Source organism: Calonectris borealis, chromosome 23 (genome assembly GCF_964195595.1).
Source record: "Calonectris borealis chromosome 23, bCalBor7.hap1.2, whole genome shotgun sequence".
Taxonomy (NCBI): domain Eukaryota; kingdom Metazoa; phylum Chordata; class Aves; order Procellariiformes; family Procellariidae; genus Calonectris; species Calonectris borealis.
The window spans coordinates 7,528,813-7,547,178 of record NC_134334.1 but is presented as its reverse complement, the minus strand read 5'-3'; the positions used below and the strand labels follow the sequence as shown (position 1 = coordinate 7,547,178).

Here is an 18,366-nt window from a genome sequence, read left to right as displayed (position 1 = left end):
CATGTGCCCACTTTTCTCCGTTCCCCTCGGTCTGTGCACGTGAAGGGAGATGGAGGGGACGAGGGAAACGGAACAGGAGCATGGGTGGAGAAAAAAGGAGGAGATCTGAACATCCGGAGGAGGAAAGAGGGTAGATCTTGAATGCTTACTAACAGTGATCGAGGGTCTATGAGGACGCTTGGGAAGCAGATCACGCAGAACAGGGGTGTGGAGGGGATCTGTGTATGCAGAGAGGGAAGCAGAGAGGATCAGTGTGAGCAGTGGGGAAGAGAAGGGATCTGAACGCACGTGAGTGGGTATGGAAGAGACCTGTGCGTACCGAGGAGGACGTGAGATGAATAGGAATCACGGTTTGCATGAGGGGGAACCAAGGAAATCTGAGTGCTCCGAGGAGGAAGGGGAGAGGGTCCTCAAAAATAATGAATCAGCCTGGAGGGCATCTGAGCGTGCCTGGAGGGGAACGGAGGGGATCTGAACAGGCACAGAGGGCCACGGTGGGGATAAGAGCGGTCCCCAGTGGGAAGAGAGCAGATCTCCCAAGGGAGGGAACAGAGGATCTCTGAGGAGAGTGAAGAGGATCTGAGCACACATCAGTTGAGGTTTATTCAAAGCCTACTTGGCTCCAATTGCAATTCCAAAAAAATATAATTTTTTTTTCCCAGTCTACCATGCTCTTTTGTATCTGTGCTGAAATCCAGTGTTAAAGATATTTGCTTGGAATTTGTCGTCTTGCTCTCCACTCAGGCTACACTTTATACCCATCTCAAAACAATTTTGAGCAACCTTTTCCGAAAGCACGTGGTCCCCTGCATTTAGACGTTCTCTGCTTGTGCGACTTGGGAGCAAGGGCTCCTGAAACTTAAGCTATCTTTGAGGGTTTTTTTATTTTCAACTTGATTTTCTTCACCCTTCAAGTCTCTTAATCTTGTTTCTCTGGAATCGTGTTTGTGTCTGCTCAGGTGAGGTTCAACAGTGCTTGTCCGTGACTCTTTGGGTCTCCCTGTGGAGAGGGCAGTGGGTAGATGGGGGACAGCTCCCCAAAATGCCCCCCGTGAAACGGGCTCACTGTGACACCTTTTCTCTCCGCACGGCGCCCCAACCCGCGCTTCCCTGCGAGTCAGGGACGAGCCCAGGCGTGGGGGCTGCTCTCACCACCGCTTTGCAGCCGGGAGGAGAAGGCGGAGGCAGGCAGTGCCGTAGCGCCGGGGCTGTTCGGTGAGGTGGAGAGGAGTGAAGGAGCTCGGCCAGGAGGAGCTGCAACCATGGAGTGCTTCTCCTCTGCTTTCCTCCATGCGCTGTCTCCACACCTCAGGGATCTCACAAAGAAGGGTAAGTCCTGCCAGAAGGTCCCGTCCTCAAGACGGATCGCTATGAACTCGGAGACGCCTTCCCATCGTGGATGGAAGGATGTCCTTGTGCAAAGCCTTCTCATGTCTTTATTTCAAGTACAGACCTCTGTCCCCAGCACGGGAGGTCTTCTCATGGGGACACAGTTCAAACTCAGCTCTGCAGGTCAATTCCTGCATGGGTGATTTCAGGGGGAGGCGGTGGTGTAGGATGATGCCTGTATCTGCTGGCTGGGCAAGGTGGTGAGCTTATTGACTTCAAGCATGGCCCGTCTTCTTCTTCCCCAGAGATCGCAAACATTTGGGACAGCGTGTCGGAGTGCTGCCGCCAAGAAGAACAAGGTGGGGCTGCTTTCCTCGTCCTCCCTCAGACCCTGATGTGTCCTGACCCCTCCCCCTGCCCTTTATTCCTCCCCCAGCTTAGAAAGCAGAAAAAATGCCCCAGAAGGATACTGCAGTGGAGAGCTTTGCCAGAGAGCAACTTTTGGGTGAACGGAGAGAAAAAGCAAAGCTTTAGATGAAGATGATGATGGGCTTTCTTCTTTGGAGTCTTCCCTAGCCCTGCTGGCAGGGTGTCATGACCAGGCAGAGAGCTCAGGGCTTTTCCCAGGGGTTGGCACTCCTCGGACCTTCTCGGGCTCCAGGTGGTGTGTCCTGCTTCTCCTTCACCTTGCGTGCCCTGGGAAGAGGGTGGGAGGGTGAAGAGGAGAGAGAGGGGGGAACAATCTGGAGGGCAAGGCTCTTCTCCAAAGCCTTCCAACGTTCCCCACCTTGTCCCTGGGGACCGCAGGGGTGGACAGGCCAAGGGTTAAGCCTTAGCATGCCCAGACAAGTCTTCACGCTGTTCTCCCATCAGAAAAACTCCAACTTCTGTTTCTTTCTCACCCTTGTTTGCAGACTACCAGACTAATGGGCATGGGCACCGTCTGCATCAGGGAAGAGGACTTCTGTAATGGGAACAAGGCAAGTTTCAAGGTCCAGAGACCCATGTTCCACCTGGACAAGCCAGTTCTGGTGGGGACCAAGCCCTGCTATGAGACCAGATCATGGCCTGCTAAGAAGAGACCTTTGGACCTCTGCTTCCCCCTTCCTCGTGATGGAGGGTTTCCCCTCCATCTCTGCCTTGACAGGGGCAGCAGTCTGCGTGGGGACAGGGTCCCCCAAAGACCGGCTGCTTGCTGCTGAATGGGGAGTCGGTGGGGTGGCAAGAGGGTTGGTGGGCTCTTGAAGGGTCCTTGTGCTGAAAGGTGATGTGAGACTGTCCCTCCTCTGCCAGGGCATCCGCACCCAGGCACCTTGCCTGGAGGGCCGTACCTGTCCCCTCCCAGGTCTCAGCCCCGAGCTGTGGAGCGGGGGGTGTCTCAGAGTCCACAGAAAGCCTCCAGGACCAGACCTGGTGGGCAGGAGGTCTCTGCCCTCCTCTCTATACATCCAACTGAACCGCTTTTGGTTTCTCCTTTAGCTCTGTGTAATGGAGCACTGAGACCTCAAAGAAAAGCAGGAGGCCATCCCCACAACGCTGTGTTCCTCCCGGAGATGCCAAATAAAGATGCCGGGGGCCTGCTGCCAGCTGGTAACAACGAACGAGGAGAAGGCTGAGGTACTCAACAACTTTTTTGCCTCAGTCTTCACTGGCAGCCTCTCGTCCCACACCTCTTGAGTGGATGGACCACAAGACAGGGACTGGGGGAGCAAAGTCCCTCCCACTGAAAGAGAAGATCAACTTTGAGACCACCTGAGGAACCTGAACATACGTAAGTCTATGGGACCTGACGGGATGCATCCCAGGGTTCTGAGGGAACGGGCTGATGTAGTTGCCAAGCCACTCTCCATGATATTTGAAGTCGTGGCAGTCAGGTGACGTCCCCGGTGACTGGAAAAAGGGAAACATTGGACCTGTTTTTGAAAAGGGTAGAAAGGATGGACCCTGGGAACTACCGACCTGTCAGCCTCACCTCTGTGCCCGGGAAGATCATGGAACAGATCCTCTTAGAAGCTGTGCTAAGGCACGTGGAGGACAGGGAGGTGATTTGAGACAGCCAGCCTGGCTTCACCAAGGGCATGTCCTGCCTGGCCAACCTAGTGGCCTTCTATGATGGAGCGACTATATCAGTGGACATGGGAAGAGCTATGGATGTCGTCTATCTGGACCTCTGTAAGGCCTTTGACATGGTCCCCCACAGCATCCTTCTCTCTAAAATTGAGAGGTATGGATTTGATGGGTGGACTGTCTGGTGGGTGAGGAATTGGTTGGATGGTCGCATCCAGAGAGTAGTGGTCAACGGCTCAATGTCCAGATGGAGATCAGTGACAAGTGGTGTCCCTCAGGGGTCCATACTGGGACCAGTACTGTTTAATATCTTCATCAGTGACATGGACAGTGGGATCGAGTGCACCCTCAGCCAGTTTGCAGATGACACCAAGCTGAGTGGTGCGCACGACACGCCTGAGGGACGGGATGCCATCCAGAGGGACCTGGACAAGCTGGAGAAGTGGGTAGTGTGAACCTCAGGAGGTTCAACAGGGCCAAGTGCAAGGTCCTGCACCGGGGTCGGGGCAACCCCCGGTACCAGCACAGCCTGGGGGATGAAGGGGTGGAGAGCAGCCCTGCCCAGAAGGACTTGGGGAACCGGTGGAGGAAAAGCTGGACATGAGCCGGCAATGTGCGCTCGCAGCCCAGAAGGCAACCGTGTCCTGGGCTGCATCACCAGCAGCGTGGCCAGCAGGGCGAGGGAGGGGATTCTGCCCCTCTGCTCTGCTCCGGTGAGACCCCCCCTGCAGAGCTGCGTCCAGCTCGGGGGTCCTCAGCACAGGACAGACATGGACCTGTGGGAGCGGGTCCAGAGGAGGCCACAGAAGTGATCAGGGGGTGGAACAGCTCTGCTGTGAGGACAGGCTGAGAGAGTTGGGGTTGTTCAGCCTGGAGAAGAGAAGGCTCTGGGGAGACCTTATTGCGGCCTTTCAGTACTTGAAGGGGCTTATGAGAAAGATGGGGACAGACTTTTTAGCAGGGCCTGTTGTGACAGGACAAGGGGGAATGGTTTTGAGCTAAAAGAGGGGAGATTCAGACTAGATGTAAGGAAGAAATTTTTTACACTGAGGTGTAAACCCTGGCACAGGTTGCCCAGAGAGGTGGTGGATGCCCCATCCCTGGGAACATTCCAGGTCAGGTTGGACGGGGCTCTGAGCACCCTGATCTGGTTGAAGATGTCCCGCACCCCTCAACGTGCCTTTCAGTGCACCCGAAACCCCTCGGTGTGCCCTTTGGTGCGCCCTGGAGCCCTCTGTCTGCCAGAGGGCCGCCCCAGACCCCTCCGTGTACATTTTGGGGTGCTCCGAGACCCAAGTCAGTCTGCCTTTTGGGGTTCCTCTGCACGTGTCAGTCTGCCTTTTGATGCTCCCGCGAGCCCTGGCTGTGCCTTTCGGGTGCCCCGGTCCCCTCTGTGTGAGTTTCAGTGCTCTCCAGGGCAATCGGTGTGCGACTCAGGCTGCTGGGAGCCCCTAAGGATGCCTTTCTGAGCCCCCCGAGGCCCCTCGGTGTGCGTTTTGGGCTACCCCAACTCCTTGGTGTGCCTTTGGGTGCATCTCCAGGCCCCTCGGTGTGCTTTCTCCTGCACCCCATCTCCCCCATGGCAGGGGGTGGGACTAGATGGCCTTTAAAGGTCCCTTCCAACCCAAACTATTCTATGATTCTAGGATGCCCCCAGGATGCCTTGGGGTGCTCAAAAAGACACATCCAGGGGGTTGTGGGTGCACCAGAAGGAACACTGAGCTGTCCCAAATGGCACATCATGGTGACCAGGATGCCCCTAAAGGTACATGGAGGAGTCCAGGGCACCCTGAAAGCCACACGGAGGGTTCCAGGAACCCCGAGGAAGCACACCAAGGGGTTCAGGATGCCCCCGAAAGAAGACAGATGGGATCGGGAAGGGGTCCAGGGCGTGCCAAAAGGGATGCCGAGGGGCACGGGATGCACTGAGACCAGGGGTGCCCCAAAAGGCCCACCGATTGCCCTGGGGTGCGGGGAGACCCAACAGGCACACCCAGGGTGCAGGGTGCAGCGAAAAGCACACTCAGGGGGACCGGGCACTCCGGGAAGCAAATCAAGGCTTAGGGCCGTCCCAAAACGGACACCAGGGGCTTGGGGTGCCCTCAAAGGGACACTCGGGGCTCCAGGGATGCAGAGAGGGGCACATCACGGGGTCCAGGGTGCCCCAAATGCACACCGAGAGCCCAGGGAGCACAAAAAGGCACATGGGGGCGTCCAGCCACCACCCCGCCGGCCTCTGCCCCTGGCCCCACTCAGCCCCCACCACCTTATGATGTCACTGAGCCATTCATGACATCAGCACACGTTCACTAGACCTGGGGCGCTGGCGCAGGCCTTGCACACACAGTACCTGGTGGTGCTGCTGGTGCAGTGCTGGTGCTGTGGTGGTGCTGAACTGGTGCTGTGCTGGTTCTGCTGGTGCTGTGTTGGTGGTGCTGGTGCTAGTGGTTGCTGCTGGTGCTGGTGCTGTGCCGGTGCTGCCGGTGGAGCTGGTGCTGGTGGTGCCGGTGCTGCCGGTGGAGCTGGTGCTGTGGTGCCGGTGCTGCCGGTGGAGCTGGTGCTGTGGTGCCGGTGCTGCCGGTGGAGCTGGTGCTGTGGTGCCGGTGCTGCCGGTGGAGCTGGTGCTGTGGTGCCGGTGCTGCCGGTGGTGGCTCGGCCCGTAGGCAGCTGCCCGTGCCCTGCCGCCCCTCGGGGCTCGGCTCCTCAGTTCGCAGCCGGCCCCCGGCAGCGCCCGCCAAGCCCTGCCTGCCACCGCTCCCCGGGGAGAGGCGCGGCGCGGCGGTGCCATGAAGAGGGCTTGGCGGTTCCTGCGGAGCAGGAGGGCGCGGGAGGGCCCCGCGGCCTCCGGGAGCAGCGGTGGCGATGAGCTCCGGCCGCAGGGCCGGGAGGGGCTGTGTCGAGAAGCTGTCAGGGCGAGCGAGAGCTCTGGTGGGGAGGTACGTAAACCCCAGGGTTTTAATCTGGAGTCTCCGCTCTGGGATTATATCGCACGCTAACGCGAAATAAGACTTTTCCATGAATAACGTCTAACGCAGAGTTGTTGACAACTCTTTTCTAATCTGACGTCAGGTTGGTTATAGGACGTGCTGCCACTGTCTCCTGCTTTGAGCTGATTTCCTAAGTTTTGTCAATTTTTATTCTTTCACTTGAACAGGCAGAAGATGTCAGAGCCCAAATACCGACGGCAGGGTCCGATTCATCCCCTTCCCACCTGAGCTCTGGAAGTCAACAGACATCGGAGAGTATCGAGGTGCAGAGGTTTCTGAACGAATGTGACCGACGGCTTACTGTGCACGAGCAGACGTCTCGGGTGGTGGACACCAACAAGCGCTTGTCTCAGCAGCTGAGCGATGCCGAAAGAAAAGCCAGCGGGCTGGAAAAGGAAGTGAAGCAACTGAAAAAAGCCCTCACGGAAAAAACATTGGCTTTAGAAATGGCAGAACGGGAGTTACGCCAGGCCCAGAGGCAGGCAAAGGAGCAGCAAGATCTACACCTTGAGAAAGACCAAGCGAGGAAAGATGCCATCAAGAAGGCAGAAGGGCTGCAGGAACAACTGGCCCAGCTCCAAAGTGAAAACCTTTCTCTCCGTCAGCAGCTGGAAGACGCGCGGAACAAGAGCGCCCAAGGACAAATGGTGAGTGATGCCTTTACGTGCGAGGCCAACAGAGTAGAAAAAGGTGACCAGTTTTGTTCCGGTTTTGTTGGAAATGCAGAAGGTTGCGGCAAGCCTTCAGACACGCTTATACGTCTGTACGTATATGTATGTATCTACCGTCATCTACCTGGACTTGTGCAAAGCATTTGATACTGTCCCGCCCAACGTCCTTGTCTCTAAAACGGGGAGACATGGATTTGGCGGGTGGAGCACGCGGTGGATAAGGAATTGGCTGGATGGTGGCACTCAAAGAGCTACAGTCAAGGGCCTGATGTCTGGGTGGAGACCAGTGACGAGTGGTGTCCCGCAGGGGTCCGTACTGGGACCAGTGTTATTTAACACCTTTGTCGGGGACAGGGACGGTGGGATCGAGTGCACCCGCCGCAGGTTTGCGGGTGACACCACGCTGAGCGGGGCGGTTGATACCGAGAGGGAAGGGGTGCCATCCAGAGGGACCTGGGCAGGCCGGAGAGGCGGGCCCGTGGGAAGCCATGAGGTGCAACAAGGCCAAGTGCAAGGTGCTGCACCGGGGTGGGGGCAGTCCCAAGCACGGACACAGCCTGGGGGATGCGTGGCTTGAGGGCAGCCCCGCCGAGAAGGACTTGGGGCACTGGTGGATGAAAAGCTGGACGTGAGCCGGCAACGTGCGCTCGCAGCCCAGAAAGCCGAGTGCATCCTGGGCTGCATCACCCGCAGCGTGGCAGCAGGTGGAGGGCGGGGATTCTGCCCCTCTGCTCGGCTCTGGTGAGACCCCCCCTGGAGCACCACGTCCAGCTGCGGGGCCCACGGCATCAGAAGGACACGGACCTGTTGGAGCGGGTCCAGAGGAGGCCACAAAGATGCTCGGGGGGCTGGAGCTGGGATGGATAATGCTTCGCCTTTCTTTATGTGCTGGGATACCGACATCGTCACTAAGAGGTGACATTTCTTGTCTCCCCAGAGAGCAGTGGGACAGCTGCAAGCAGAGCTCGCTGATGCTTTCAAGCAGCATTTTATAGCAGAAACCTCACTGAAAGCTTCTACACGCCAGTGCGATTACCTGACGAAAGAGAACTCCCGCTTGCAAGAGGACTTGGACAAGACCAAGGCCAAGGTACACGAAGTCTGTAAACGTGTCAGTAGATATGAAGCCGTTCTTTTCCTTCAGTGGCCAGAAGAGAAGAACATATTCTGGGAACAAATACAGGAGAGGTTTCTCTGAGGACATTATGAGCTTCAACGTCTTTAACAACTCTTTTCCAGACTAGAGGGTGCTTTTAGCTCCTTTCTCCTCCCTGCCTCCTCGCTTCTGTTCCGACACCGTCCAAAAGTTGTGGCCATGATGTGATACCGCAAGCCGCGCGCTCCCAAATGTCTCTGGGCTTGGCTGCTTTCTTTGCAAGGTTTTTCTGCTCTCGGCCTCTGCGCAAAGATGGTGTCTAGCTCCCTGGTAGGGGTGTTTTTGGGGAAGGAAAGAGACCTTTGGCTTCCCTTTGTCTCGTAAGCCAGGCTTCACCCTCCCTCTAAGGCCTTGAACCTCTTGTCTCTGCCCCCCACGCCCTCCGCCCCAGGCATTAGCACGGGGGGGTGCGTACGAGAAGGAACGGGGCAGAACAGGAGCGCGATGGAAGCGAAACGAAATGCGGTGAACGCGCCGAAATGCAAAAGCGCGTCTTCCCGGGCAGGGAAGCTGTGTGATGCTGCAGAAGGAGTCGAGTGCCTTTGCCACGGTGCCCTTTGGAAAGGAGGACGGATGGAAGCTGGAGCAGTCTTTTCGGCAAGGGCCCGAAAGCGTTCTGACCTTCGAAATCCAAGCGGCTTTTCCCTGGGTCGAAATACAAACTCGGTGGCTTACAGCTATGATCTCGATCCTTACGTTCGGTTGAGTTTCCCAGAGATCTGAGAGCCCTCTCCTTAAGACGGATTGTTTCTTCCCTGCATCCAGATGTGTGAAGTCTCCGCGCAGCTGGAGTTGGAGTCCCAAAAGTCTCTGCAGCTCGAAGCTAGGAATCAGGAGCTGAGAAGGCTGGTGGCTCTTCTGCCACATGGCTCGGCGACTCCTGGGGCGGGTCATACCCCAGCAGCGCCTTACGGGAAGGAGTGCGAGCGGCGAGCGCAAGACGTGAGAGAGGAGCAGTATCACAGCCTCCTTTTGCAGGTCAGTTTAGGGACCATTTGTATCTGTAGTCGGCGTTGCCTTCATTTGCGGTGGTGGTCGTGGCTTTTGGGTGTTTTGCCGGGGCATCTGGCGCTCTCTGTTAGTGGGTTTGGCTTTCCTGTCGGGGAGCGGGGGAGCTGCAAAAGGCTGCGTCAGAGCGCTTCTGTGTGTGCGGTGGGACCTGTGAGCAGGAAAAACCTGCAGCCTTGTCCTCGTCCTGTCCGTGTAGCGTTGCAGGCTGTTTAATACTAGCTTTCCTATAAAAATGGCAGAAAGGAGGTTTTTTGTGAGGGCTGGGCATTGCCTTTTTCTTCCCGTTTCTTGAAGTTGTATCTTCTGCTTTAGACACAGGCAGCCGCTCGAGCCAAAATAGAAGAGATCAACACCACCAGTGCCTCTTGGAGAAAGCTGCTGGAGCAGAGGATCAGAACTCTGGAAGCGGAGCTGGAGAGAGCACGGAGCACGCAGGAGGCGAACGCGCTGCAACTGGCATGGGCGCAGGCAGAAATAAAAAGCTCCGAAAAGCGCTCCGTGGTGGACATGGAAATTAAAAGACACCTCACAAAGAAATTACAAAAGTAAGTCCAGACGTTTTCTTTCCCCCCCACGTAACACCACACGACCCTTTTCATCGCGGCTTTTCCATCCCACGTCCCTTTCTTGGCTCTGCTCAGCACGAGGTGTGCCCCTTCAAGACCGCGTACTTCCCAGAAGAGTACCCCTTGGGCTCGCCCATCACGGAGGCCTGTTTTCGGTTCTCTTTACTCACCCTGAAGGAGCAAAACTCATCGGGCCTCTCTGGAGGATGTTTTAGTTCGTCTTCTTCTAACACTTCTCTGTAGCCATCTCCTCTTCCTGCATGCGTGGTGGAAAAGAGGAGCTTCACTTCTGCGGCTGTTATCCTCCAGCTTCGGACAGACACAGTGGGAAAGGCAGAGGGGACAGAAGAGGGGCCTGGGAGGCAAAAATCCTCTGTTCAGCTGCCGTTGTGACGGGGCGTCTTCAGTCTGAGGTTACACTGGGAGGAGGGGAAGAGCCCGGGGTCCTCACTACCTTCTAGGAAAGGTCCCGCAAAGACGTAACAGCGACTGCTCGGCAGCCTGAGGAGCGGCGCATTTGCACGGCTCGGAAGTCTATGTGCATACGTCCGACAGCGTGCTGCCGCGCTTGGGGAACGTCTCTGTGCCAGCGGGAGCAACAGTCGTTCCTGCAGCTCCTGCATTTTCCACAGGGCTAACGAGATGCTAGCAGAAGCCAGAGCTAAGAGCGCTCCGGAGCAGCGGCGCAGGGTCTTCAGGCGCCAGGCAGAGAGTCTGAGCCGGAGCAGGGGACAGAGCGGACACCCATCGGGCTCCGGTAAGCGGCTCCAGATGTGATTCCCCAGCGGTCAGGTGGGTTCGGGATTACGGTTGGGTTTTGCCCGTGATGCTGAAATAGTGGAAGTCTTTTCCGTGTAACTCCTGGCCGGCGGAACTAGAGGAAGGAAGTTGCTTGCTTACCCTGCCCAGCACAAAGCAGGTCCTGTTAGGTGGCAACCCAAAAATCCACGTAGCCAGTTCTCCGGAGAAGAACTGAGCCTATTTCATGGCCATTGTTCCTCTGGAGTCCCCAGGTCCCAAGTCGCTGATTTGCTTCTGAGGCTTTGTCTGAATACGGTGGCTGTAGAAAGAAAGTGTTCTGGCAGGACGAGTCCTCTCTCTCTCCACCCGGGAAGGATGGATCTGGGCTGTGCTGGGAGATTTCCTTGGCCTGGCCTCGGCAGAGCAGCTTGGCCTGATCAAAGACAGACGACCCCATGCTTTGGTGGGGAGGCATGCAGAAGCTGGTGGAAAACCTTGTGCTCCCCCGAAGCCTCTTTTGAACTCCCAAGGACAAGGGGGCACTTGAAGGCAAAGAGGTCTCGGGGGTCTCACGTGTAAGCCGGTGCCGTTTGTGAGGTGTGCGCGGGTTTATTTGTTGTGCGCAGCCTCTGGAATTTCCTTCTCGGGCTTTAGAAAGCTCGTTGCCTGATGGTCGAACGTGGAGAATCTTATTTCTTCCTTTGCGCGTGTCCCTTCCATCCTTTGTTTCCCTGGGTGGGCTTAAATCTCTCCAGATCTTTACAGTGTCCTGTCACAGTGACAGCTGTCCGTGGACTTCTTGGCTAGGTCTGCTGCAGAACTAACACTGGATCTTGCTTTTTCTCTCCCTGCCACAGATGAATGTAAAGCTGGATCTGCTGGCGATTCTTCCTGGAGAACTCCTGCTCGTCCGCCAAATGTAAATAAAGCCCAGGATGTCCCCCCTTCGGGGCAGCACCGCCCAAGCACGATGCGTTGAGGGAGCAGTACTAAACTGGTGGAAAGCACTGACGAAAGCTTGTGGAAATTCTTTGTCTACGCCGACTCCCGTGCGTTCCCACCGCTGTCCCCTCTGCGCCACCACCGCGTCGGGCTCAGCAGGGTTCAGTGGCTGGGGACAGCGAAGCCCTTGGACACCTCCCCTTCCCGGCCGCCCCCCCGACGGGGGTCTCAGGGCTGCTGGAGGGGCTGCAGGTGCCGTCCCGGCTCGGGGGGGCTGGCGAGGCCTGCGGGACTCTGCTCAGCCCGGCAGCGGTGCTGGGGGCCGGGCCACGGGGGCGGGCAGGGCCCCTCCCTCCGCCCGCAGCCTGCTGCGGGCCGGGGGTGTCGGGGGGAGGCCCAGTCCCGGTACCGGGGCGGGGTGGGGATCCCGGGGGCTCTCCCTGGGGCCGGGGCAGCGCGGCCCTGCCCGGAGCTGCTCCCTCCTGCGGGGCGGGGGGCCTGGGCAGGGCGGGGGAGCCATGGAGAGCGGCCCGGAAGAGGGCCCAGCCCGGCCTGGGGGTGTCCGGGGGTCAGTGTGCGTGTGTGGGGCCCAGGGCATGCTGGGAGCCGGGGCCCCGCCCTCGCCCCGGGGCATGCTGGGAGCCGGGGCCCCGCCCTCGCCCCGGGGCATGCTGGGAGCCGGGGCTTGGAGGCGGACACAGGATCCTCCGGAGCGGAGACGGCCTCCCAGGCCAGCCAAGGGGGCCCGAGGGCAGGGGCCTGTGCCGGCCCGGCCCGGAGGCGCTTAGAGCAGCCTCGCCAACAGAAGCGCTTCCCGGGGAGGTGTTTGCCGGCCCTGGCTGCTGCGTCCGCTGCTTGGGAAGCGCGGGAGATGAGGGGAAGGACGGACACGGCCTTGGCAAGGAGTCCGCCCCCGACCGGGCAGGGTTCTCCCCAGCACCCTGGTAGACGGGGCTAACGCCACGCTGCACAGACACGGTCTCTGTGTTCATAGAGCTGAGGCTTTTCTGCTGCTCTGAATGCTACAAGAGTAGAAGATGTTCTGGGAGGAAATACAGGAGAGATTTGTTTCAGGACTTTGCAGGTGACAACGTCGTTCATGATCCTTTTCCCAAAGAGATTGTGCTTTTATCTGAAACGTCCAAAACCCAACGGGTTTCGGTTGCGAGTAAGGAAGCAATCCACCTGGAAGCAGGACAAAAGGGTGCCTGGGTCTGTCACGGGCTGTCATCAGGGGTAAAGCATGCTTCAGGGTTTCTGCAGGGAAACCAAAGATGTTTTCCCCATGCCTCGTGTCTCCTAGGAGCCTTGGTTTGAGGAAGTGCTTGTTGGTAAATTGTAGCACACAGTGAAAATATATTTAAGTATCTACTAGGAAGTGTGTGCTGCTCTTTTGCAGTTCACTGTAAATACGGAAAGGTGGATAATAACGGGCCGTTATTATTGCGATGAGCAGTGCGTACAACTGGATTTAATTTATCAGCAGTCCTGGCTAACTGGGGAGGTCCCAGTTGACCGGAGGTTAGCAAATGTGACGCCCATCTACAAGAAGGGCCGGTAGGAGGATCTGGGGAGCTACAGGCCTGTCAGCCTGACGTCACTGCCAGGGAAGGTTACGGAGCAGATCATCTTGAGTGCCATCACACAGCACGTACAGGACAACCAGGTGATCAGGCCCAGTCAGCATGGGTTCATGAAAGGCAGGTCCCACTTGACTCTCCTGATCTCCTTCCATGACAAGGTGACCTGCTCAGTGGTGAGAGAGATGCTGTGGATGTTGTCCACCTAGACTTTAGTAAAGCCTTTGACGCCGTTTCCCACAGCGTTCTCCTGCAGAAACTGGCCGCTCATGGCTTGGGTGGGCGAACTCTTCACTGGGTAAAAAACTGGCTGGACGGCCGGGCCCAAAGAGTTGTGGTGAATGGAGTTGACTCCAGTTGGCGGCCGGTCAGGAGTGGTGTTCCCCAGGGCTCAGTGTTGGGGCCCGTTCTGTTTAATATCTTTATCAACGATCTGGACGAGGGGATCTGCTTGAGGGTAGGAAAGCTCTACAGAGGATCTAGACAGGCTGGATCGATGGGCCAAGGCCAACTGTATGAGGTTCAGTTCACCAGCAAGTAGCGTGGCTTATCACTGTCAGGATTTTGTTATTACCACCAGTCGGAACACAGCAAAGTCTCCAAAAACCTGGTATATACCCCAGATCTGTGTAGAGGTACACTTAAACCCTCCAGAGAACCCCGCAAACTGTGTGCCAGATCCCCAGTCGTAGAAGAAGTGCGAGACTTTTCATCCATTTGGAGCTCTGTTTTCCTTGTCACTGTGGAGAGTTGAGAGCTGGAGCTTTGTTGTGGGGGTTAAGAGGATGATTCCTATATTCCGTCAAGATGGAGAAGGAGGGATAGCAGCCTTTCTGCAAAGCAGACTGCCGTGTCTTTCCCTGCAGTGCTATTTCAGACATGGTGTCTTTGCTGATGCCATTCCAGCTGTGTGGGTCCTGTTTTTCCACCAGCTCCACCTCTCATTACCGGAGAGCTCCGGGGGCCTCCCCTGGTCAAGTATGGTCAAGTTCAAGGATTTTATTATGTTTTTGTGGAAAGGCTCTGGCATTGCTGGGTAGTGTGATGTACAAACTCACATCTGCCACCCTTCTTTTGGATAAGGAATTGGCTGGATGGTTACATCCAGAGAGTAGTGGTCAACGGCTCAATGTCCAGATGGAGATCAGTGACAACTGGTGTCCCTCAGGGGTCCATACTGGGACCAGTACTGTTTAATATCTTCATCAGTGACATGGACAGTGGGATCGAGTGCACCCTCAGCCAGTTTTCAGATGACACCAAGCTGAGTGGTGCGCACGACACGCCTGAGGGACGGGATGCCATCCAGAGGGACCTGGACAAGCTGGAGAAGTGGGTAGTGTGAACCTCAGGAGGTTCAACAGGGCCAAGTGCAAGGTCCTGCACCGGGGTCGGGGCAACCCCCGGTACCAGCACAGCCTGGGGGATGAAGGGGTGGAGAGCAGCCCTGCCCAGAAGGACTTGGGGAACCGGTGGAGGAAAAGCTGGACACGAGCCGGCAATGTGCGCTCGCAGCCCAGAAGGCAACCGTGTCCTGGGCTGCATCACCCGCAGCGTGGCCAGCAGGGCGAGGGAGGGGATTCTGCCCCTCTGCTCTGCTCCGGTGAGACCCCCCCTGCAGGGCTGCGTCCAGCTCGGGGGTCCTCAGCACAGGACAGACATGGACCTGCTGGAGCGGGGCCAGAGGAGGCCACAGAAGTGATCAGGGGGTGGAACAGCTCTGCTGTGAGGACAGGCTGAGAGAGTTGGGGTTGTTCAGCCTGGAGAAGAGAAGGCTCTGGGGAGACCTTATTGCAGCCTTTCAGTACTTGAAGGGGCTTATGAGAAAGATGGGGACAGACTTTTTAGCAGGGCCTGTTGTGACAGGACAAGGGGGAATGGTTTTGAGCTAAAAGAGGGGAGATTCAGACTAGATGTAAGGAAGAAATTTTTTACACTGAGGTGTAAACCCTGGCACAGGTTGCCCAGAGAGGTGGTGGATGCCCCATCCCTGGGAACATTCCAGGTCAGGTTGGACGGGGCTCTGAGCACCCTGATCTGGTTGAAGATGTCCCGCACCCCTCAACGTGCCTTTCAGTGCACCCGAAACCCCTCGGTGTGCCCTTTGGTGCGCCCTGGAGCCCTCTGTCTGCCAGAGGGCCGCCCCAGACCCCTCCGTGTACATTTTGGGGTGCTCCGAGACCCTTGGTCAGCCTTTTGGGGTTCCCCTGCACGTGTCAGTCTGCCTTTTGATGCTCCCGCGAGCCCTGGCTGTGCCTTTCGGGTGCCCCGGTCCCCTCTGTGTGAGTTTCAGTGCTCTCCAGGGCAATCGGTGTGCGACTCAGGCTGCTGGGAGCCCCTAAGGATGCCTTTCTGAGCCCCCCGAGGCCCCTCGGTGTGCGTTTTGGGCTACCCCAACTCCTTGGTGTGCCTTTGGGTGCATCTCCAGGCCCCTCGGTGTGCTTTCTCCTGCACCCCATCTCCCCCATGGCAGGGGGTTGGACTAGATGGCCTTTAAAGGTCCCTTCCAACCCAAACTATTCTATGATTCTAGGATGCCCCCAGGATGCCTTGGGGTGCTCAAAAAGACACATCCAGGGGGTTGTGGGTGCACCAGAAGGAACACTGAGCTGTCCCAAATGGCACATCATGGTGACTAGGATGCCCCTAAAGGTACATGGAGGAGTCCAGGGCACCCTGAAAGCCACACGGAGGGTTCCAGGAACCCCCAGGAAGCACACCAAGGGGTTCAGGATGCCCCCGAAAGAAGACAGATGGGATCGGGAAGGGGTCCAGGGCGTGCCAAAAGGGATGCCGAGGGGCACGGGATGCACTGAGACCAGGGGTGCCCCAAAAGGCCCACCGATTGCCCTGGGGTGCGGGGAGACCCAACAGGCACACCCAGGGTGCAGGGTGCAGCAAAAAGCACACTCAGGGGGACCGGGCACTCCGGGAAGCAAATCAAGGCTTAGGGCCGTCCCAAAACGGACACCCGGGGCTTGGGGTGCCCTCAAAGGGACACTCGGGGCTCCAGGGATGCAGAGAGGGGCACACCACGGGGTCCAGGGTGCCCCAAATGCACATCGAGAGCCCAGGGAGCACAAAAAGGCACATGGGGGCGTCCAGCCACCGCCCCGCCGGCCTCTGCCCCTGGCCCCACCCAGCCCCCACCACCTTATGATGTCACTGAGCCATTCATGACATCAGCACACGTTCACTAGACCTGGGGCGCTGGCGCAGGCCTTGCACACACAGTACCTGGTGGTGCTGCTGGTGCAGTGCTGGTGCTGTGCTGGTGCTGAACTGGTGCTGTGCTGGTTCTGCTGGTGCTGTGTTGGTGGTGCTGGTGCTAGTGGTTGCTGCTGGTGCTGGTGCTGTGCCGGTGCTGCCGGTGGAGCTGGTGCTGGTGGTGCCGGTGCTGCCGGTGGAGCTGGTGCTGTGGTGCTGGTGCTGCCGGTGGAGCTGGTGCTGTGGTGCCGGTGCTGCCGGTGGAGCTGGTGCTGTGGTGCCGGTGCTGCCGGTGGTGGCTCGGCCCGTAGGCAGCTGCCCGTGCCCTGCCGCCCCTCGAGGCTCGGCTCCTCAGTTCGCAGCCGGGCCCCGGCAGCGCCCGCCAAGCCCTGCCTGCCACCGCTCCCCGGGGAGAGGCGCGGCGCGGCGGTGCCATGAAGAGGGCTTGGCGGTTCCTGCGGAGCAGGAGGGCGCGGGAGGGCCCCGCGGCCTCCGGGAGCAGCGGTGGCGATGAGCTCCGGCCGCAGGGCCGGGAGGGGCTGTGTCGAGAAGCTGTCAGGGCGAGCGAGAGCTCTGGTGGGGAGGTACGTAAACCCCAGGGTTTTAATCTGGAGCCTTCGCTCTGGGATTATATCGCACGCTAACGCGAAATAAGACTTTTCCATGAATAACGTCTAACGCAGAGTTGTTGACAACTCTTTTCTAATCTGACGTCAGGTTGGTTATAGGACGTGCTGCCACTGTCTCCTGCTTTGAGCTGATTTCCTAAGTTTTGTCAATTTTTATTCTTTCACTTGAACAGGCAGAAGATGTCAGAGCCCAAATACCGACGGCAGGGTCCGATTCATCCCCTTCCCTCCTGAGCTCTGGAAGTCAACAGACATCGGAGAGTATCGAGGTGCAGAGGTTTCTGAACGAATGTGACCGACGGCTTAGTGTGCACGAGCAGACGTCTCGGGTGGTGGACACCAACAAGCGCTTGTCTCAGCAGCTGAGCGATGCCGAAAGAAAAGCCAGTGGGCTGGAAAAGGAAGTGAAGCAACTGAAAAAAGCCCTCACGGAAAAAACATTGGCTTTAGAAATGGCAGAACGGGAGTTACGCCAGGCCCAGAGGCAGGCAAAGGAGCAGCAAGATCTACACCTTGAGAAAGACCAAGCGAGGAAAGATGCCATCAAGAAGGCAGAAGGGCTGCAGGAACAACTGGCCCAGCTCCAAAGTGAAAACCTTTCTCTCCGTCAGCAGCTGGAAGCCGCGCGGAACAAGAGCGCCCAAGGACAAATGGTGAGTGATGCCTTTACGTGCGAGGCCAACAGAGTAGAAAAAGGTGACCAGTTTTGTTCCGGTTTTGTTGGAAATGCAGAAGGTTGCGGCAAGCCTTCAGACACGCTTATACGTCTGTACGTATATGTATGTATCTACCGTCATCTACCTGGACTTGTGCAAAGCATTTGGTACTGTCCCGCCCAACGTCCTTGTCTCTAAAACGGGGAGACATGGATTTGGCGGGTGGAGCACGCGGTGGATAAGGAATTGGCTGGATGGTGGCACTCAAAGAGCTACAGTCAAGGGCCTGATGTCTGGGTGGAGACCAGTGACGAGTGGTGTCCCGCAGGGGTCCGTACTGGGACCAGTGTTATTTAACACCTTTGTCGGGGACAGGGACGGTGGGATCGAGCGCACCCGCCGCAGGTTTGCGGGTGACACCACGCTGAGCGGGGCGGTTGATACCGAGAGGGAAGGGGTGCCATCCAGAGGGACCTGGGCAGGCCGGAGAGGCGGGCCCGTGGGAAGCCATGAGGTGCAACAAGGCCAAGTGCAAGGTGCTGCACCGGGGTGGGGGCAGTCCCAAGCACGGACACAGCCTGGGGGATGCGTGGCTTGAGGGCAGCCCCGCCGAGAAGGACTTGGGGCACTGGTGGATGAAAAGCTGGACGTGAGCCGGCAACGTGCGCTCGCAGCCCAGAAAGCCGAGTGCATCCTGGGCTGCATCACCCGCAGCGTGGCAGCAGGTGGAGGGCGGGGATTCTGCCCCTCTGCTCGGCTCTGGTGAGACCCCCCCTGGAGCACCACGTCCAGCTGCGGGGCCCACGGCATCAGAAGGACACGGA

At 57.9% G+C, this 18,366-nt stretch overlaps 1 protein-coding gene across 1 annotated transcript; it reads left to right on the top strand.

Moving 5' to 3' along the window:
- The first annotated feature begins 6,051 nt into the window (after positions 1 to 6,051).
- On the top strand, positions 6,052 to 11,737 carry LOC142092222 (coiled-coil domain-containing protein 144A-like). Its single transcript, XM_075172013.1, has 7 exons — positions 6,052 to 6,332; positions 6,551 to 7,030; positions 7,992 to 8,144; positions 8,976 to 9,188; positions 9,534 to 9,766; positions 10,420 to 10,544; positions 11,386 to 11,737. The coding sequence occupies exons 1-7, from the start codon at positions 6,183 to 6,185 to the stop codon at positions 11,505 to 11,507; spliced, it is 1,476 nt and encodes a 491-aa protein (XP_075028114.1). The 5' UTR covers positions 6,052 to 6,182; the 3' UTR covers positions 11,508 to 11,737.
- The last annotated feature ends 6,629 nt before the right edge of the window (positions 11,738 to 18,366 follow it).

What these genes read in the sequence shown, in the direction of transcription:
- LOC142092222 (XM_075172013.1), top strand. Translation starts at nt 6,183, where the DNA reads ATGAAGAGGGCTTGGCGGTTCCTGCGGAGCAGGAGGGCGCGGGAGGGC. An exon ending in GCGAGAGCTCTGGTGGGGAG is followed by an intron (nt 6,333 to 6,550) that starts GTACGTAAACCC and finishes TCACTTGAACAG; the next exon opens with GCAGAAGATGTCAGAGCCCA. An exon ending in AGAGCGCCCAAGGACAAATG is followed by an intron (nt 7,031 to 7,991) that starts GTGAGTGATGCC and finishes TTGTCTCCCCAG; the next exon opens with AGAGCAGTGGGACAGCTGCA.